Raw genomic sequence first — 22,626 nt, forward strand, 5'->3', positions numbered from 1 at the left:
AACTTGAAAGCTGACGTCATCACAGTACAGAAAAGCTCGCAGTTCAGCATGGCCGACTTCGATATGATCACGTATGAAGATGATGAGGAAAATAGCAATTATCCTGATGATGCAGCATTAAACATGGTACCTGATCCGATTTTCATCAGAGGGACAGGGCATATAACTATGTGAGTCATTATTAATGTTTCAAAACTGCGTGTCATTGACAGAATCAGTCTCTCAATTCGTTGTTGATTTCCATGTTATTGTTTCATTTGTTGTTCGTCCATTGTCTCGTTTCTACATGCATTGGAATGAGTACAGGCACCGGCACACACAGGTCTATGTGCTCCGGAGCTGAGCAGGCTAGTTTTTCTCTCTGTTTTGCGTGCCATGCCATGGTATGCATGGTACTGACTACTGGGCTACCAGCATTTTGATGTAGACAATCATGGAGAAACGTTGGCGCTTGTTCAGAAACCTATCCAAAATTTGACCTGTAACTCCGGCGTGGAGACACCCTACTAAAACATACCCAAAATGAAGTAAATATTTATTAAATGTCCAAATAAAGATCATGAGTTAAGATTTTTATGTTATTTTTCGGGAAAACGATGATATTAGTATACACTTTTTCACAGGTTTCACGGCAAACCGCTTCACAATACAAGTGCATACCGATGGTGGGTTGCGGACAGGCGCATGTCTAGCCCGCAACCCAGTAGGGTATCTCCACGCCGGAGTTACGGGTCAAATTTTGGATAGGTTTCACTTTCTGAGCAAGCGCGGAAACGTTGACGTAATTTGTAATGTAAAAACCAACTCATGGACTCAACAATTATCCCTGAGTGAAAGTTAGTCCATGGACCATGATAAATCATTACATTTTTTGTCTCAATCATGTCTGTAGAAGTTCATATTCATAAATCATTCATAATCATAGATTAAAATAATTTGACTGATTATTTTTGAAAAAACAGAACTTTGAGTTTAAAAACGTTAAACAGTCGTGACACGGTGACGGTAGAGTGTAGAGTAGACCTAGACATGGATCTCTATATGCTAGTTTCTTGTACATTTTCAATAGTAGCCTATTCAATAGTTTTAATTACTAAATTTTACCAAATTAATATCCTTTGGTCAGAAACACATTCATTAAGTAAGATTTAGATCTAGATGAGACTGGGATTAATTTTGTATTTTTGGATGGATGTAGAAATATATCCTTAATTTGTTTTTAATGTTCTTTTAAATGCTGCCATTTTTCCTGAATCATTTTTATAATTTTCCTTTTAAAAAAAAGAAAAAAGAACAAAATGTGCAAAAAGTATTTTGTATGTAACTGGAAACCTGATATAAAGTGGAGACTGTAGTATCAATAAAAAGCGCAAGTATTCAATTAAAGCAGCATAAATGTTTCTTATTATTTATAGTGGAGAATGTTAATTTTTTCTTCTCTTTCGTCATTTGTTTTCTTTACAGATTTGGGTTGAGCAATAAATTTGAGACAGAATTCCCACAAGAGCTTGCAGCTAAGGTGAGAATCGTATCCTTCTGCTGAGGATTTTTCTTTTTCTTTCAGGGATTGTCAGCTTTGAGCCAGAAGAGCAGTGTTTAACTCTTCGTAGAAGTACATGAGTTGAGTTTGAAAATGAGTTTGTAGCACAAAGTACATGTATTTATGATCTAGAAACAATATTAGATCCCGGTGCACAATAACAGGTTCAAAATCCTAGTGTCTGTAGAGAATGGTAGAAAAGCAAGTTCTTTGCATGATCTCGGCATTCATCAGGATGTTAACACAGATATTTTTAAAGTTTAACTTTAAACACATGTATTATTTATTGTGAAAAGTATTTCCATGTACATGTAGCTCTTTTTAGTAGTAATGTATTAATTGTTCATAATTGGAGGTGGTGGATCATCGTCTAGCTCTCATGACATTCGCCATGCGCCTGAGTCGAGTCCTACACTGAGCAGACAAAAATGCAAAAAATTATTGTCTCCGCATTGTGTGTAAGCCCGCCCCTCCCCGTTCCTCGGACTAGAACGTTAACTGGAAGCCCCTGTGTGGGAGAGTCACACCCTATGCACTTAAATACCCTATACTTCTTGCAAACATGAGGGTGTAATCCCCTGATTAATGTACCTGCATTAAAAAAATTACAGATCTTAGTGATAGGCTGCATAGCCCTTTGAAGATAATACAAGAAGAAGAAGAATATGTATATTTTTATAATTTCCATAGATTTCAATTACTGTTCTAGTTTTGTCCCAGTTAATTTTTATGGCTCTCTTGTCTCTTCTCACAACGACTTCACTTTTTTCCTTCCTCTTCTCTGTACAAAACCACAGGTTGCTCCTGAAGAGTACAAGTCCTCGATCACAAAAATGAACAGTATACTACATAAAACTATGTCTATGAACCTCAAATGGTTAATATGTGGATGCTTATGCTGTTGTTGTACTTTAGGCTGTTCTGTTTGGCCAGTTCTGTGGCTAACAAAACGGGTGAGTAAGGTGTTTAATTTCATAAATTTTAATTTTTACTTTTTTCCTTGAGCTGTAACCTTTCCCTCTGTGTTTGTGTTTGAGACTCATGCATTTGCAATAAGTCTTTCTCTTCCTCTATTTGTTATCTTTCAGTGTGCTTATTTTATCATGTTCTGTTGAAGATATATTTCAAATGGTTTACAAATGAAAGTTCTATAGGCCATAGCATACTTACGGTAGTTTTCAGGTTAGATTGCTAATCTTATCTCTCAATTATTGCTTGTGTTTATTTTGTATGTGTGTTTATTACTCTTACACTGTATGGTTTTATTCGACAAGCTATTTTGCATGGACTTTGTCCAATGTACATTTAGTGATTACTTTAACAGGTTTTCTTTGTTTTGGAGCAAGTCCAAGGTAATTTTCCCCTTACATTACTGAGTACATAGTATTTCCGATGGTCATATCTAGTTGATAGCCATACTGGATCAGATCAAACATACAAAATAAACAATATACATTTATAAAGTGCAAATAATATTCAAATATATTCTACTGCACTCTAAGAGCTCCTGATGTGCTTAAATCTACAACAACAAAATGTTAAATGAAGAGATCTTATTTTAGTTTTTTATTTCAAAATACTTTCCTCATTTTTAATGGTAAGTCATTCCACAGGTTTGGGCCTGCGCATGCAAATGCTTGACCTCCCATAGTTATTGTTTTATGTGATGGGGTTTGCAATAATAGAGTATCTTGTGAGCTGTGCAGATTGTGAGTGTACTTGTGAGACTTGAGTTTTGACATTTCTACAATATAACCAGGGGCTTAAATAATGACACTGTTTAAATTTGTGTGTAGTTTCTATTATTTTTGGCACCGTAAACCATAGACTTGCCAGTTTTTAGAATGACTCGACACAATAATTATCTTCGATGATGGATTCCAATAAGCTAACCCAAAGCATGCTCCCTCGGCAAAATGTATTTTCCTGAAAGTGATATTTTACACTAGGTATTATGTGACATTTCAACATGCATAATTTGTCAGGCATTGGTTAACCAAATGGAGGAGAAAAACTATGAATAGCAAAAGAAGGGGGAAAATTTATCTAATCTTACTCTATTAGTTAAAGCAAAGTTATTGATTCTGTCAGTATTCATCGATGGAATACCTACTACCCGGTACTATACTATATCTGAAACAATATACTTGTGATAATGAATTAAGCCACTCCCATGATCACTTTTGACCAAAGAACATTTTTAGTGTCGTAAACTCGCTTGTGAATTATAGGAAATATTTTGTTTTTTCTGTTTCTGACAGACGAGGCACATGATCGAGAAGTCATTAGATTGGGAAAACAGCAGATTGTACTACAAACTTGGTCTCCATTGGACGTTATGTAAAGAGCAGTGTGAATCAAGTAACATGAAAGAATATGTAAGTATGCAGTGTAGACACAGTCACAGATGTTTGGGGTGGAGTGGGGGGGGGGGGGGGGGGTAGTGATGAAAGAGAGAAATAATGTTCAGATTTGATATTACCAAATGGAGACAGCTGTTCTTTATCTTGCTTATATTATACTGAGAGCAAAACTAAAAGTGTCCTACAGGTACGTGTTGGCCAGTTGACTTTAAAAAACATATTAAGAAACTGTTTTTAGTGATAACATGTCAGGAAAAAGAAAAAGTGCAATGAAAGGAGCTTTTTCTTCTCCCTTTTTTCTTCAGATTTAACTTCTTAAAGCCCCACTATCCTACATATACTTGTAGCTACTTGCTCCCTCTATATAGAAAACTTCCCCAATCGGTGCCTGTTGGTCCCCCATGATCCGCCTTTTCTCATGTTAGTTGAGAGCTGAGTTAATGAGATAGCCACCTGTCAGTGACGTTGCTGTGTGGTCTAATCCCTTCTGGCCCAGTAGTATTGACGGTCTTTAAGAGACGTTTTTTCATATACTCCCCATGCTATGATTATTTACAAACTACTACACTCTTAAATCAAAGTGCTGAACACTTTCTATATTGGATTGGAGAAGGGACATATCTACATGTATATAAGATTGATGTGATGATATACTGTAGTATCAAACTTCTGTAGTGAATTAGTGACAGTTGGTCACATTGATGTTTTGATCAACATTCAACTTTTTGTAGCATCTAGTCCATTATATATTATGTGCAGTATTGCTTAGGAGTATTACAAAGAAAGATGACTTAAATGGTATTCAGACAGGAGTAATAAACAGTTTTCTCCTTTACAATGCATTATTAACCCCTCCCCTGACACTCTCTCTCTCACGCTTTTGTCTTCTGTCATATCTGTTTGATTTTCAGGTTCTCAAGATAGAATTTGTTCCAAGGCTGAATATACTCAAACCAGACTGATACAATGAACGCAAGAAACCGATTGAAAGTAATCTTATTTAATTACCCTTGACAGTAGCTGACACTAAAGATATCATTATGAAATTATGTAAAGTAAATAGTATGTATATATGAAATACAAGTACATAGATCATATGAAATCCATGTGTAAATGTGTCAGTATTATTTGCCAAATAAGTTTTATTTGGTCATTTGTTTGTCCTTTTTTTAAGAAAAAAATATTATTGCTGCAATGCTGTATTTAATATCCCAATTGTAGTACATTTATTTGTCCAATGCACAATTGGTAATGAGATGAGGTGTATATTTTACAAGTAACCTACTGAATGTTGCATGTTATTTGATGACATGCATATTATAACATTTGTTTAAATGTTGTTATAATAAACTAATATGATATCATGGGTTATATCCAATTTGAGATTAATTAGCAATCATATCTTTACATCATTTTATGAGTAATCGATAAATGTTTGATGTATATATGCTCATTTGCTTACATGAAGAATGGGAAAAAAGGGTTTTATGTTATGGTATAACAATGATTGAGAGTGTGCGTCACAATGTGAAACCTTTCTCAGCAGGTGTTATATTTGAATTGAAGGGAGGAATCCTAATTCTATTTTCATCTACTCTATACTATACCCTCAATATATTTGATACATCCCAACATCCAAGGTGTGTGAATGAATTACATGTGTACAAAAATATTCATGGATGTATATATTTGTATTTCCAATATTCATATACATGTAGCCATATACCATCAAAATCAATACTATTGATGAACTAGTTGTATCTTTAATTGCAAACAATTGTATGAATCAAAATATTATTCATAGATAGAAATCCCTTTCACATGTGTTTTATCACGGACATATATCTTAGTCTTAATCCGCTCCTCTTGCGATTTTGTCTAAATCAGTTCGATTGTGATTCCTTTTGTTGCAGAAAGTTACTAATGAAAAGAAATTACAATATGCTTTTCAAATTACCAAAACGTATTTAACACAAGACATTTGATTATGAATGTTATATGATTTCCGTCCCAATTGTGTGTGATATATCCTTTCCCCTTTATAAACTAATCCAAGAGACCAAACTGCCTAAGCCTCATTCACATTTGATGGGATAAACTTCCTCAGAAAACATAACAATTTTGCATGTCAGTGTAACAATGGCCTCTAAGCGTACTCGGCCGTATGTTGTAAGGTACAGAAATGTCAAGCGTACTATGCTTACATAGAAAACTTTCAGTGGTTGGGTAGATCATAATCTGTAATTTAGGCTTCTACCAACTTTAACATTTAGTAGGCGAGCTTTCATTTCACCTATTTGGACTCTCTCAAGCCAAGTGCTTCTTCACATAGTTTCTTGCTATCAGTCTGAGTCCTATTTAGTGCAAGGTTGATCTTTAGATCTGCATGGATGTTTAAGGAGTTTTTTTTCTTCTTTACATTCATCATGTATGAAGTTGAACGAGGCCTTATTGTCGTTAATACCAGTGAATGTAATGTTCATAGGTCTTGGCTAAGGTGCCTCAAAAATGTTATTTTAATGACAAGGGACTTTATTTTTAAAAGGAAATGATTTACTCAGACTTCTTTTTCACCTTATCTTGGTATATTGTTGATAAGAACATTATGTACAATTTAGAATTGATCCTAGGAATTACAGACTTTTATTCTTCCCTTCTCTACCTCTGCTAGTTAAAGACATTTACTTACAAAATTGAAATGCAATGTGTTAAGAATTAGATTTATGCTTGTGTGTACTGGATAATACTGAAATGTGCCAGGGAGGGGGGGGGGGTAGTTTAATTGACCTAACGTCCAGGTTTCCGTAGTGTTGAATTTGTTAGCACTGTATGTGAAAAGATTCTAAATGACAAAAATTCATGTAAAATATTGCTTCCATAGTATGTAATTGACTTGAGACTGCAAGTTGCGTGTATCTCGTAAAGTGAGTTGGAATTTTCATGATTATATATTTCAATTTTGTCATATTAGCTATCCCTTGTCTCATTTCTTCCATTTAAATGTAGACCTAGGTCTTTAACAGTCTGTGATAATAACTGTTTAATTGTGAAAGAGAATACCCTGAAATTGTATAACTCAGATCTGCCAATTGAGCAAACTGGTCAATTTTGTGTCAAAATCTCATTCTGGCATAGAATTAAAGACCGATGTATAAGTAATGGCAAATTGTAATAGACCGGTAATTTCCAGATCTAATGATCTTGATGATGACCCTCATTTTGTAGGCATGTAGGGTATCATGGTTTAGACTTTTTCTTTTCATTTTCTGTCAAATCATGACAATTGGTAATTAAACCCACTCTTAGCTGGACCTCACGGCCATGATGGATGCTCGCAGTATTTTATTTCTTGAAAAACATAGATGAGTTAACCATTTATGTACTTTTGAACATTTTATAAGGGATGGTGTAATTTTCTCTCATGTTCTATGACATTGGAGAAAATCTCTTCTCCTCAGTTATCTACCCCCTCTGAAATTAACAAAATATACCGGTAACTTTCAAATACTAGCTATGTACATGTATGGGAGAGGGGTTCATTGAAATGGTGGAAGTTACCGTTATCTATAAACAGTCATGTGTCCTAGAGGGTTATGATGTCCTGGCTTTGGGGTAGTTGTGTGAGAGAATTGTTTCATGAGTATTTAAATGCTGAAGGGTAGTGGACTAGTGGTACTAGTTGTTTTCTGCAGTATACCATTTGAGGGGGTAGTAGCTAGTCCTAAAATCCTCAAAAACGTTCTGTTTTTCAGAGTCATTTATCAGGTTACAATTTGGAACAGAATAATTATCTTTGATTCAAGGGGAAAGATAGGAAATAATGAAAACTGTACTTATCGAAAGATGAAGGATTTGTCCTTGGTTATATCAGGCCAAACTGTTTGAATTTATTTCTCAAACATTTATGAAAGGAGATGCACTTGTAAAAGCTTGGTGTTTATTATACATACCATACATACCAAATGCAAAGTCTATACATGTATTATACCAACATTGAATATACACCTATGCCTACAATAACTAATGGTTTTCAAACTTGCAAGATATTCAATTTCAAAGTGAAGATACATGTAATTATACTTTGACTTATCTTGAGATTGTTATCTGTGGTTTGTTGAGCATGGTGAGCGTCTCTAAAAAGGTGTGTGGCTGGAATGCTCCCCAGGGAGCGGAGATGGCAAGGGTACATACATTGTGGGTGGCCAAGCCTGAATGTGATGACCAGGGTAAGAATATTCCTGAGAAGCTTTGAAGAGACCTCATAGATGATTAAGCAACTATGTAATTAAAATATGTTGAGTACAGTCTAAGTGACACCAGGGTAATTTTACATGTAGGTCCATGGTTATTTCTTGTAAAGATGCTATGCTATGCAAAAGGTACATGTATTTGTAATTTTAGCCTTTTTCGTCTTGGGAAATAGTTTTGTGTTATGTAGATATTGCTGTTGTACTGTTAACAGAGAGATAATGGGATCTTTTCCTTTCATTCTAATCCATCATTTCATTCTTTTGGTACTCTGTAATTTGATTTAGAATGAAATTATAATAATTATTAGAGAATACAGTTTTGTTCTTTAGATACCTGAATATATTTGAAAAAAAGATATGCATTATCTTCTTATTGGCAGTTACTAGTCAAATGCAAAATATTCATTTTCCCACAGCATTATGTTATGTAAATGCATACAGTTTCAATCAAGATAAATCATAGTGTGAGAAAGAATATATATCTTTGTAAAACAATGATGCTAATAATGCACAAAACTAATGCCAATTTGAGAGGACATAATGACCTCACAAGAAAATTGTATGATTGGTGGTTATGATCTGCATGATAACCTCATTGAATACAGAGTGGTTTAAAGAGCAAAAAAAAAAAATATGATATCTAATGGCATGTTCTGCTTATGATAGAACCAAAGGAGAAGTACCTGTGAATTATTTTTAATTATAGTTTTATGGCATCTTATGATAAACTAATGCAATTTAGAAAAAATCATGGTTTGCATACGTTGTTACTTAATGAAGAAAAGAAATGTTAAGATACAATTTGTGTTACAGTCAACACTATTTTACTAAAATTTGCAATTATACAGTGTATGTTTGGCTCAGAACACTATTTTAGATCATAACAATAGTAATCTTTACATCTACTTTGAAATCTTTTGTAAATTGACATACCTGGTATATTTAAAAAAATATATAATTGGTATATTATTATGTTTCAAAATTAGAATGATGAGTCATAGTGACCTACACTTATTCCCCTATTCTGAAAGGTTAAACAAATTATGTTTGAAATGTTTTATAGAATAATTATGAAGAGATAGGGTTAGTAGCAAGCTGATGCAAATACCCATCTTTATTACTAAACTCAAGAATTGTGCTTACTCTTTGTTTCAAGAAGCAATAGTCGACATATTTTGTTTCCAATTATTTTCAACCTTGACTTTTGTTATTGTCTTACATGTATATAGTTATATGGGTTTATTATAGGTAAATGATTATGATTAGACCTCATGAAAACCCTGAATATTTATATGAAATAGAAATAAAAATCATGTGTTCTAATCTCCCCCAAGAAATATGAATACAGGTTCATTGATATACAATTTATGTACATGCAGTTATGTTTGTGCGCATCTATAGCTTCATGCAGTAACACCAATAAACAGCAGATACAATGTTATGCTCACTTGTCTCCATACGATCATTCTCTGTGTATATATAAACAACCAGATTATCTCCATTCTTGCCAAATTTACTGTCAATAGGTGCACTTAATTTTTAGTGATAATTATAGGCAGCTCTATAATAAGCTCTATGCAGATGCAAGTTTGCCGACAATAAGTCTGGCAATAACCATCACTTATGCAGTGTTATTCCCAGTTTGGCAAATAAGGTTTATTGCAATGCACAGAGAGGAAATGTTAGAATGAGAAAACGTAACTTTGTGGGCAGAGCTACATGGGAAGGTGAGAAGAGAGAGAGAAAGAATGGGGTGGGGTGTGAGAAGGATGAGACAGAAGTAAAAGACACAAGAATAAGAAGTACAATGATAACCATGACAATTAAAGAGAAAGGAATGTTGAGGGGAAGGAAAAGAGAGGGGGTGAGAGTGAGAACGGGAGAACCAAGACCGAGCTAGAGTTGTTGAATACTACAGAGACGGATCACAAGATTAATTAAAAAGGAGACCGTGTGAAGAGTGTGATCGAGGAAGAGTTCGATAAAGAGAGACCAGGGCGAAAGAGGTAGATGAGAGTGCATAAGAAGAGCCAAAAAGATGAAAGAAGAGACAGCGAGAAATTTGAAGGAGATATAGGACGAAGGTATATGAAGATTACAAGAACAAAAGAGAGAGAAAGAAAGATGAGGAGGGGGAGAGACCGGAGGCCCGGATGAATCCTTGGAGGAGATGGGGGGGGGGGGGGATCGAGGAAGATGGGGGCGAGGGATGAGCCGTTGGAAGTGTTCCCTGAAAAACGACGAAACGCAGTAAGAACCTGGGTAAGAACGTTCGAGATCACCTGGCCGAGGAGGACCGAGCGAGGTTGATTATCATGTGATCGTGAGTGAGCTGCGCTGAGCTGATGTTGCTTAACATGACGTCATCTTTATTTTGATTATTATACGAGCTCGACAGCGACATCGACGGACATCAAGTTATTTTTCTTTCACTAGCTTGAAAAGTGTGAATTTATTGTAAGTCTAAACTGTTCTATCAGTTCACTTTCATCATTCGTGACTGCTTTTTGTCCTTAATTTTGAGATACTTTTCTTCAAACAGAATCGTGTCAACATTGGACCACTGAGAATAAGGAAACGGGATGAATAAACAGTCCCATATGTCTTTTTTTGTGTTAGTTATTACTTGTCTCGGACTCCGACTGTAGTTTATTGCATTGTCTATCAATGCCGTTACCCACTCGTTAAACTTGTAAATTTGTTTGTATTTCATACATTCCAATGTGTATTTGTTTAGATGTAATGAGTAGTACAAACCTTTGTCCTTTTTGGTTTTTGTTTGGCTTTAAAAGGACTTTAAACTTAGATCTACATGTTTAAACTTAACTTTGTAAAACTTCTAATATTAGGGAGGCCAATGCCCGGGCGTAAGGCTTCTACACCTACGATTTGTGCGCTCGTCGCCCACTTCAAAAAATTAGCAAAGGGAAAAAAATGATGTAAAAATAAAAATTGAAGAAAATATGAAAAGAAAATACAATTATACATTTCACAACATACCTATAATCACGGATCTGTAACAGTCTTTCACCATTTGTTGACAATCTTGCAGATTTTGACGTTTTTTAATCCAATAATTGTGGTTGCAGACGACCTTGACGCACTCGCACCACCGACTAAGAAAATCCTAGAGGGCGTAGAGGTTTGCTCACTAAAAACCTTCTCATTGGCAGAAGGTAGACCCTAAAAATATGGGATCCGTTTTGAGTAAAGAACTTTTGATAGAGATCAACATTTCAGATGTTCACAATTGCCACTTCTAACAACTAGAAAATATAAAGAAAAAAGATTACATCTTTTTAAATACAGATTTTTACAAACTGAACATTCGAAAGTAGATAGAGTACGATGTTTCTGTCAATCTTGCGTTGGTTTGAGCCCTATAACTACATCCATCTCAAAATGAGAAGGAAAACGGTGAACAGTGACGTCATTGTTCGCGCCAGAAATAAAGGGTATTGCGACATAATCTGAGCTCCGGTCAGATCGTGCGCAAAGCGTAGTCTTATTTATAGACCCTAGTACCTTATTCTCACAGCACTAGATACGAGTGTCGTGCAGTAATGTATGAGAAGTGTTAAAAAAGATATTTCAGTAAAAAAAAAAGTCTACGTGAGCAGTCTATACTCCAATTGAGAATTGAAATGAAAGCCATGATTTGAAGGTGTGTGTTGTATAATACATGGTTAGTGAGTGTGTATGTTACGTATAGCGAAAGGGAGAGAGAGAGAGTGAGAGAAATATTAGTACACGTACGTTGCATGCATGGATGTGCGCTATGATTGTGTTCGCTGCAAGATGGATTTTAATTGGACCTCGTAACTTCTCGATCGTTGATAATAAGGAATACTCATGAGGAAATCAAATTATTGGAATACACATCAAAGGTAAATATCAATGAATTATATATATTTCTTTCCTTTTTTGAACCATCGTCTTCGGCTCGTAGTAGTAGAAGATGTAATCGTTCGCACATTGATGGCTGGACTTCAGCCTGCATCGGGGGTTGCCTGTGTCGGTGGAGGGATCAACTAAGACGAAGAAGGTGTGTACGTGTGCGACCGATTCAAGGCTAGCCGCTGTTGAGTGATTGCACTTTCGCGCGAAGTTTTAAACTTCATCATGAACTTTGTCCCTCGGGCCTGTCTAATTATGAACGTAACTTTGCGACATGAAATATAATTGTTTCAAGGCTCTTACGTACGGAAAGGCGTAGAAGGAATTGGCTACAAACCAGCTGGATATCTCCTATTTGATGGAACCTATGGAGTCGGCAGATGGGTGGATTTTCTTAGTGAAAGTAAATGCTTTCTTTTAATCTTAGTTTTAGTATAAACAAATTAGTAATTAAAAAGTTAGATTTGGGCATTGGCCTCCCTACTAATATGTATTTCATCCCACCATGAAACCTCACACTGATCATCCCATAAGATGATAGCTTCTACCTTTTAAACTTTCAAGCCAAGGTTTACTTTACATGCATGGTTTAGTTTTCAATTATTTTCGTTTTTATTTCAATTTGTTTATAAATCTACAAACAATCATCTAGAGTAAATTATAGCACAGTCTTGAAAATGCCTTTTTGTGAGTTGGAATGTTGGATCTCTCCTTACGGTCACTGCTGGCATAACCAGATGTTGACAGCAATATCTAATAAAAACTTGTAACTGATGCTGAAGTGGTGTGTGGTTCCGAATTTCAAAATGTACAACAGCAATGTGAACAACAAAATAGACTCTAAGCTACTCCAGTGCTACTGCTAGATACTCCTCAAGAATTTTGGTGACTTTCTTGCACTCACAATTTGGAATAGCTCAAGTATTCCATATCATACCTAGACCTATATAATCTGTAAATAAAGGAATACCTGCAGACTGCACTACACAATCTACAGAACTTGTAAGGAAATGATCTGAAGGATAGACGAAATGTGATTATTATTATTATTTTGTTTTTTTAATCTTTGCTTTTCTGAAATTACAGGTTAATTGGCTACACAAAATGGCAGAAGCAACTAGAATTACATACTCCTCTTTACATGAACCTGAAATAGAACATGAAGATGCAAAAGAGACCTTGAGGACATTGAAGAAATGCCATGACAAGGCTTATGCTGATATTCAGATAGCCTTGAGACAAGATGAACAATCCAAAAGAGAAGAGGCCATACGATTCTATACCATGGGGCTGAAGAGCATTGCCCAAGCAATGAAGATCAATTGCTCAGGTACGTATTGTGTAGGATCGCAATGGGACCATGCTAGAAACATGCAACAGAAGATGAAGAAGACGGCTGTTCAAATGAAGACCAGACTTGAATGTCTGGAACAGGAGCGGAGCTCAGACGCAACGGGTGCAGCTTGTGGGACCAACCAGGATGAAGTGGATACAGACATTCTAAGCATCTATGAGGAGAATAGTTCCTCTCTAAGTCTACCCTTGTATGCTCAGTCAACGACAGACGCCAGAGAGGTGTTGCACATTAAACATGGTGTCCAGCTCTTCTTCATCAACTCCAGCGGTCATGTGAGTGCACCTAGTACCCCAGGACCTCTCAAGATGTATAAGTTCCCAGAGGACCAGGCACTGGGACAGGACCAGCCTCCTGCATTCTTGCAGATAGGAGAGTGGCTGTACCCTCTCCTACCTGGCCAGTCTCCCTCTCTCAAGGCTGCTGACGGGGTCTATATGTTTCCTGATCTGAGCTCATTGGACAAGGGGGATAGTGTTGGTGTCATGTTCTCAGCACAAGTGTCAAAGTAAGAGTTAAATATTTGTAACAATTTCATAAAATAATATATAGTCAGGCGCGGATCCAGGATTTTCCAATAGGGGGGGCCGGAAATTTGAAAATTGCGCAGACAGTTTTTCAACTCAACATACCAATACTGACAAATTATTAGAAGCACCATACCGGTAATTTTTTTTGACATTTTCATCGGGGGGGGGGGGGGGCTGAAGCCTCTTGCCCGAAAAAGTAATTTTCTGGTTTCACAATTCGGCTAGTGAGCGAAGCGAGCGAGCAAAAATTTGAGGATAATATGTATTTTGTGAAAGTGTTATTTATCACCAAAATACACGAGAAAAGATATAACAAATTCATATTCGGGCAGCTCGCTGTCCCCTCCCCCCCCCCATTACGCGCGAAGCGCAGAAGCTTTAATGTTCATGAAATTATTAGAGAAAGAAGAGGATTCGTTGTACCGTTCTCGGTTGTTAATCGTAGTCTGAATTCAGTTTCCATACCCCCTCCCGCGCGAAGCGCGGAAGCTTTGACGTTTCATTAAATCATTAGAGAAAGAGTACCGTTCTCGACTCTTAATCCTTGTATGAATTGGGTCCCCCCCCTCCCCTCTCCCGCGCGAAGCGCGGAAGCTTTGACGTTTCATTAAATTATTAGAGAAAGAAGACGATTCGATGTACCGTTCTCGATTCTTAATCATTGTCTGAATTCAGTTTCCATACCCCCTCCCGCGCGAAGCGCGGAAGCTTTGACGTTTCATTAAATTATTAGAGAAAGAATACGATTCGTTGTACCGTTCTCGGTTGTTAATCATTGTCTGAATTCAGTTTCCATACCCCCTCTCGCGCGAAGCGCGGAAGCTTTGACGTTTCATTAAATCATTAGAGAAAGAGTACCGTTCTCGACTCTTAATCCTTGTATGAATTGAGTCCCCCCTTCCCTCTCCCGCGCGAAGCGCGGAAGTTTTGACGTTTCATTAAATTATTAGAGAAAGAAGACGATTCGTTGTACCGTTCTCGATTCTTAATCATTGTCTGAATTCAGTTTCTATACCCCCTCCCGCGCGAAGCGCGGAAGCTTTGACGTTTCATTAAATCATTAAAGAAGAGTACCGTTCTCGACTCTTAATCCTTGTATGAATTGAGTCCCCCCTTCCCTCTCCCGCGCGAAGCGCGGAAGCTTTGACGTTTCATTAAATTATTAGAGAAAGAAGACGATTCGTTGTACCGTTCTCGATTCTTAATCATTGTCTGAATTCAGTTTCTATACCCCCTCTCGCGCGAAGCGCGGAAGCTTTGATGTTTCATTAAATTATTAGAGAAAGAGTACTGTTCTCGACTCTTAATCCTTGTCTGAACTGAGTTCCCACCCTCTCTCTCTCGCGCGAAGCGCAGAAGCTTTGACGTTTCATTAAATTATTAGAGAAAGAAGACGATTCGTTGTTCCGTTCTTGGTTCTTAATCATTGCCTGAATTCAGTTTCCCCCCTCCGCGCAAAGCGCGGAAGCTTTGACGTTTCATTGAATTATTAGAGAAAGAAGATGATTTGTTGTACCATTCTCGACTCTTATTCCTTGTTTGAATTCATTTTCCACCTTCCGCGCGAGGCGCGGAAGCTCTGACCTTTCATAGTTTAATGAAATTATTAGAGAAAGAAGATAATTCGTTGTTCCATTCCCGACTCTTAATCCTTCTTTGAATTCAGTTTTCCCCTCCAGCGCAAAGTGCAGAAGCTTAACGTTTTATTAAATTATTCATTAAATTTATTCATTAAATTAGAAGATGATTTGTTGTCCCGTTTTAGACTTGTCAAAAATGTTTCTTTGTCTGCTCCTTTTTTCGTCCTATGTCCTCTTACTGCACCTACCGCCACTAGCTACGCATGCTTTAAAGGGAAAATGAAACAATCATGATTGTGATAGCATACAATTAGGTCAGTAGAAATGAAAGGGGAAAAAAGACCTATGTATACACCAACCATGAAATAATCGCGACCGGGAGCGTCATGTATCTTAGTTTTGTGTTATCGGGCGAGGGCCGGAGCGGAGCGACCAAGCGAGATTTTGCAATGTAGAATGCTGAAATTATGCATTCTAGAAAATCCTTTAGTCCAATATGTACGTTCTTTCCGTTACATGTATATTTCTTTCTAGCTATATATCTAAATTTCCGGGGGGACGTGTCTCTCTATCGGGCCCAGGATCGCCGTCCACCGCTGTCCATTATCACTACCTACATGAGTTCAAATATAAGCACAAGCGAGTTAGTATGAGCTGAATCCAAAAGAAGGGCAAAATAAGAATTGTGAAGCGGCCCTACCGTTAATTTAAAATTTGACTGTGAAGTATATAGCTTCTATTTGAAAGACATCCAAAACATTGTGCCCTTTTCAATTTTTTTCAAAAAGCAGGGGCTGTTTGTAACGTTTAACTTTGAATCTGTGGCTCGAGATTTTATGCGGCCGGCCCGGCCCCCTCTATTCAATAACGTTTCCCAAGCCTTCTGGAATGACCCCCAAATCTCCCGATTAGTTTTCCCTTATTCGTCGTTACTGTCACTTAGCGCCATTTCCTTGTCTTTCCCCCTTTCTCACCCGACTTTTCTCTTCCCCTTCCCACCCCCCCCCCACCCACTCAGTGTTATCTAGGGTATGCGCATGTATGTTCCCTCTCTTAGTTTGAAAGCACCCCTTTATCTTCGGTGTGTAGAGTCAGTGCGGGCCGGATTTGTGTGTATTACGGGCCGGACTTTGTTGCGTGAAAAGTAACCCTTCATCGGAAATTTTGGGAACACAAAATCGGTCCCTTCGACCCCGGAGTGGGAGTGAGGTGGGGGGGGGGGGATCTTCTTCTTTTTTTTTTTCTTTCTCTCTCTCCCTCTTCTTTCTTTTCTCTTCTCTTTTCTTTTCTCTTCTCCTTTCTTTTCTCTTCTCCTTTTTTTCTTCTCTTCTCCTTTCTTTTTTTTTCTTTTTTTTTGCGCCGCCAATAGGGGGGGCCGCGGCCGTTTCGGCCCCCCCCTGGATCCGCCACTGATAGTGGCACCTAATGACCTAAAGTTACATACATGTACCTAGATGATCAGTGTATAAAGCACTATCTTACATATTGTTCTCTAAAAATGAAAGGTGTTTTGTTTTTAGTAAAGGCATTTCATAATTTGTAAATTATTGTTATTACTGTTTCACTCTTTTGAATTAAGCATCTCCATTTTGTCAAGAATCATTCTCATACAGTTAGAAAAGATTTGAATCATCAGCAATTTATCATGATGTATGTGTCATTTGGTCTTCTCTCTTACACTTCATCCTTTTTTTATTTATAAGTAATTATCATTTTTAAAAAATATGGATTTATATTATGTTTTTATATTTTATATGGAAAATAAAACCCAAACAAACCAAAAGTTGATATCCTGATCTATTGATTTTTTTTTTGCCTTCTCTTTGTCAGATCTGAGAAATTGAAATTCCAGCAGCTCATTGAACAGCTGACTGCCATGAAAGAAGAGGAGATACCTTCAGTGCAGGAGGCTGCAGCATCACAGGTACCGAGTGTGAATCACAGGGTACCGAGTGTGGATCACAGGGCACCGTCTGAACGGACTGATGAAAGGGAGATGAATGAGGAGGCTATGGACACCCAAGAAGAAGGACAGAAATCTCGAGATGTCAGTCAGAAGATTGCAAAGGGCCTTGAAGTTGGTATGAGAGCTTCTATTTAGTTGTTGATTAGGCCTATGCATTATCATGCTATGAATTTCTTGTTTTATTGTGTAATATCCTACACAATATATTTAAGTAGGGAGGGCTACCTATTTCTGTTTTCCTTCCAATATAAAAGTATATTGACATAGGGCCTCTTACATCAAAGTATTGATATAAACTTTTTCCTTTCTTTTGAGATGCATCTTAACTCTAATTGCAACCTTATTATGCAAGAGACCACTGGACATATTCTTTGAAAAGAATTGTATCCCTCATTTATAAAAAGGTGTTTTTTTCATCATCACCATAAATGTTACCACATGTCTTTCTCATTTTCATAAGCATCCAATTTTCCCAAGCCGTAAAAGGTACTAGTTAAACAGATACACATCAGAATATTTACCATCAGAGGTCTACCTTTTAATGTAGCAGAAATGGCATGTATCACAAAAAGTTTTGTGATAGGTCAATTGTTTCTATGCTGTAAACATATTGCTGGCTCCCTACTCTTATTTGAATGATGTAGGTGCTGAATGGATATCATGGGGAGTAGTGAAAGGAGCAGAGATAGGAAGCAGATTGGTTGGTTCTGGTGCCAAGAAACTAAAAGAACACATCCAGCCTGATGACCAACCTAAGGAGATTGATGAGAAATATCAGACTGGGATGGTGTATGCCAAGAAAGCCACAGGAGTTGCCGTCAAGGTAGATGGTTTTCTTCATTGCAGGGTAGAAGCTTAATGATTCAAAGTCCATAAAAAAGGTGCTGTTTGAATTTAATTGAAGTCAAGTATAGGAATTGGACATGAGAGGGAGGGGGGGGGGGGGTTGATGATGTTTTGAAGAACTTCTATGAGATCTACCGTATTTAAAACTCTGGTGGTATAAAATTCCTTTTAATGAACCTCAATTTAACCAACTCCTCAGATTTCATTAAATTATATATAAAAATGTTCCCTACAAATATCCTTGTTCAAAGATAAATACTGCTTCTTCTTATGATAGGTGAGTGTGGTAGTCCTTGACAGTGTATGTTTCTTGACCAAGCGTGTGGCTGAAGAGGTGGGACCCATAATCAGTAAGCAAGCCAACAAGATGCTGACCAATGGAGAGGATGAGACGGACGGAAAGACTAAAGCTGTCATAGAGGGCGTGATGACTGTCACTGCAAGTGGTCTCATAGGTGAATAGATAGACATAGGATTGTGAATTATTAAGAGAAAGGTTGCAGAAACTGGGCTTTGATTGGCAATGGTTTTGGAGACCCTCGTCCAATAACTAACCACTGGGAAAGATTGCTGTTAAAAGAACTTGCCGGTGAAGCAAGAAATCAATATTCACATCAATGTTAAATGAACTAAGAGTAATTTATATATAATTATGTATTTTTTACTAAATGATCTCCTACATTGATACTCTGATGTGACTTGGGACTATATGAAATTAAAATAACAGATAAACCACACTAAGTAGACAGTGGGTACAAGATTGAAACTACAGCATCAATTTAAACTTATAAAATGCTTTTGTTTTACAAATTCATTTTCATTAAATGCCTTCTTAAATAACGTATCATTTTATTTATGTTACACTGTAATTTAAGTAATACCTTTTCAAGGAAGGATACATTTTTGATGTTCCTCACTGGTGAATAATGTTTTTCTTTACAGGATTTGGGAAAGTATATCGTGGATTGGAGACTGCAGCTATTCAGCTGGCGAAGAGTGTATCACAGGCAACTGTTGAAACTGTAGAACACAAGTAATTCAGCTCATCATCTTTGCAATCTGTCCTCCATCTCTTTATGATACCTAATGTACTCATTCTCAAGATTACCAGAATGTGAATTACGAGAGTTACGAGAGTTAAAGAGTTACGATTGATCTTAAATTTGATCAATACACGATGAGCCATAGACTTATGGTCAATCAAAAGGCTTTATAATAAATGGCCCTTGACTCCATTCCAGAACTTAGTGAAGATGAGAATAGTGACAGTACAGACAATATATTCTTTTTTCATTCTTCAGATTCCTTCTGCTATGTTCATCTAAAATGATAATTTTAGAGTATCTTACAAATGTTATGTATGGTAATCAATTTCCACTTGTTAAATGTGTTTCCTATCTTTCATTAGTAAATTTCCATACAACTTATATTTATTATGTATTAAGAATTTTAAATGTAACTACAAAATAATTAAACAACTGTTGTTTCACTACCCATCTCATGGATAAATGCACTTGTTTCAATTTCATTTGATATGCTAAGTATGTTAATTATGTGTATTGGTGCAGTTTTTATTATTACATCCTTTATTCTTATTATGAATCAATCAAAACAGATATATAAATATGAAATAATCATACTGACAAATTAGTGGAAGGAACATGAGAATACTAATTTCATATAACTTTCAAATTGACACTCTTTCAGATATGGTGTAAACGCTGGTCGATTGACAGGCACCTCACTGGCCACTGTGGGTAACATAGGTATATCGGCCCATAACTTCAACAACATCGGTGTGAAGGCAATCGCCAAGAGGACTGCAAAGGATACTGGGAAGGTTGTCGTCAGAGAAATGTCGGAGTCTAATGATTGCAACAAAAAGCCCAAGAAAACATGATACTAGTGAAATCAGGATGGAACAACTCATGTGATAAGCATTAAATTTGAGAAGTTTACTTTTGTTAGGAATTGTTTATCTAGAGAGCATTTTGCTTTAAAGAATGAATGAAGCTTGACAGACATGATGTTTCCCTAAAGATGTAATGAGATCTAAAATTCATGTTCACAGGAAGCTGTGTTTAAATAAATTGATGTCTTTCATGTGCCTGTTATAGTCAAATGGGAACCTATCACCTTAATACAGTGTATACAATAGATATTTAATTGGTTGATCAACTAGGTCAAATAGTCTTCAACTCTTGGCATTTTAGTTCAGGAATTCTGATCTGATGATAGTGGTTGATTCAATTTATTATCAATTTTTCCCTTTCAAGTGATGTTAGACTTGGTGAATGACATACAATTATGTTATCACCATCATTCTCAACAAGTCTTGATAATATTCATGGAACAGTCATGTTCGTAACTTACAGGAGTGTTGCATAGTGGTGAGATTGCAGAGGTTACTTGGAGATATTCATGGGCTTACAGATAATTTCTTTTATTGAGAAATTTTTCTTTTGAGGGGAAATAGGTTGATGTACATGTGCCTTTTTTGTCTTCAATAAATTTATTACCTCTAACTATGATATTATATCTTACATTGAATCTCATTAATTTCTGGTTGATTTTAAAAGTTAAATTTCTTTGGTACCAAGTTATCGCATGACGCATGTTAAGTTTATTTATGAAATTCAAATATCAGGTTATGTGTTTGTTTAAAAAAAATATCCATGCTAGTTTACTTAATTAGAATATCACCTTCAAACTGTTACTGTTGTAAAGAGACATAATGGTCTAAATAAAGGTGTAAATGACTCTTGAATACCTAGACTACGCTTTTAATAACATAAATTAACTAAAAGTGCTGATATTCATGTGAAATTTATTTTGTCTCTCATGCTCTTTAAGATCTAACTGTGATATGTTTTTTTTTTAAGTTGAGATTATTTTATGTCTTTTATCATACAGAAATTATTTGGGGGAGTGGTTCCCTGTATCCTGTTCATGTTGAGATATATTTTTCAGTTCTGTGTATTTCTTTGAGATTAGAAAAGGATTTAAATTTGTCTGGAAAGTTTTGACATTATATTTATGCTTATTAATGCTTCGTAGATGCTGACAGAGATATTGCCAAGAAGATTTGCTGAAATTGTGTCGTAACATTTTTTTAAATCGTACAAACTGCGGTGCAATATGGTATGCAAGTTATATTATGCTTATTAAAGTACAGAGTATAGATGTAGACATATGTAGGTATTTGGTATGATTGCCGGGCTATTTGCACAAAACGATATTTATATATAAATGGCTGAAATTCTTTTGATTGGCGAACTATTGCTGTGAAGTTAAGTTTATCTAAATTTCTATTTGAGTGCTGTATTGTGCATAATTATTTGCAAGACTTCTGTTGCAATAGCTGCATAGTCTTGAGCAATTTAAGTTTCTTTTTCAATGAGTGGTGATACTTTATAAGATTATTCAAGAATTTAGAGAGTGCTGAAGTTATGCAAACAATCAAAACAATCAAAAACATCTATAAACAAGCAGTTATCAATCTCATGTACAAATAACGGATCCAACTCATACCTAAACTTGCTTCTTTTACTTTATTTGTATTTGTAAAAACAAAATGTAATTTTAGTCAATTCGGTGATGGTAAACAATGTTTATTCAGGAAAGTACATGTGTTTATATATCAAGGCTATTCACTACTTATGAGCAATGTAAAAGTTTGACCTTTTTGCTCACAGGTCATTTCTAAATGGGAAAATCTAAGTTTTTTTTTTAATTACTTATCATGTTTCCCACTTCATCAGAGGATTTACTATAGTGATGATTCTATTTGACAGCCCCATTAGAGCTTGGATCAGAGAAAATAAAAAGGAAAATGAAACTAGCGATGCTGATTAATTATGTAATGTATGGTCAGCAAATCACCAAATACCTTTTGACTTGCCCATAAAGCAACCAATAGGGGCTGGCATGGCTAGACAGCAACAGAAATTACAAGCAACCAACACCCAGATATATGACAAAAGAAGGCCTACAATACAGATTTTTTTTTCTCCATTTAAATAAAAGTTCATGGCAATAATTTTGTATACAGCCATAGCTTACAGGCTGATGACGTGCTCAGGAGATATATTCCCTCTTATAAGATATTTTCCTAAGATCATTGTTTTTGTGAAAAGTTATATGTGTTATGTATATCATTGTCTAGAAATAACTATATATTTGACTGTAAAATGTATGGAATTTTCTCTCCTTTGTGCTTAAAATTTGGAAAGATGAGACAACAATATGTGAATAATATTGACAGAGAGAGAGAATGTAGGCCTATATAGGGAGAGTATAT

At 36.2% G+C, this 22,626-nt stretch overlaps 2 protein-coding genes across 2 annotated transcripts; both read left to right on the forward strand.

Moving 5' to 3' along the window:
• Positions 1–3: 3 nt before the first annotated feature.
• On the forward strand, positions 4–9,594 carry LOC582262 (cysteine-rich hydrophobic domain-containing protein 2). The gene is made up of 5 exons (XM_011685838.2): positions 4–170; positions 1,465–1,519; positions 2,338–2,493; positions 3,802–3,918; positions 4,815–9,594. The coding sequence occupies exons 1-5, from the start codon at positions 49–51 to the stop codon at positions 4,863–4,865; spliced, it is 501 nt and encodes a 166-aa protein (XP_011684140.1). The 5' UTR covers positions 4–48; the 3' UTR covers positions 4,866–9,594.
• A 950-nt stretch (positions 9,595–10,544) lies between these two features.
• On the forward strand, positions 10,545–22,517 carry LOC100892454 (spartin). The gene is made up of 7 exons (XM_030980354.1): positions 10,545–10,610; positions 13,137–13,912; positions 17,345–17,595; positions 18,125–18,303; positions 18,604–18,781; positions 19,269–19,359; positions 20,034–22,517. The coding sequence occupies exons 2-7, from the start codon at positions 13,155–13,157 to the stop codon at positions 20,224–20,226; spliced, it is 1,650 nt and encodes a 549-aa protein (XP_030836214.1). The 5' UTR covers positions 10,545–10,610; positions 13,137–13,154; the 3' UTR covers positions 20,227–22,517.
• The last annotated feature ends 109 nt before the right edge of the window (positions 22,518–22,626 follow it).

The sequence above is a fragment of the Strongylocentrotus purpuratus genome, unplaced genomic scaffold (genome assembly GCF_000002235.5).
Source record: "Strongylocentrotus purpuratus isolate Spur 01 unplaced genomic scaffold, Spur_5.0 spur5_scaffold_11, whole genome shotgun sequence".
In the NCBI taxonomy this organism is placed as follows: Eukaryota; Metazoa; Echinodermata; class Echinoidea; order Camarodonta; family Strongylocentrotidae; genus Strongylocentrotus; species Strongylocentrotus purpuratus.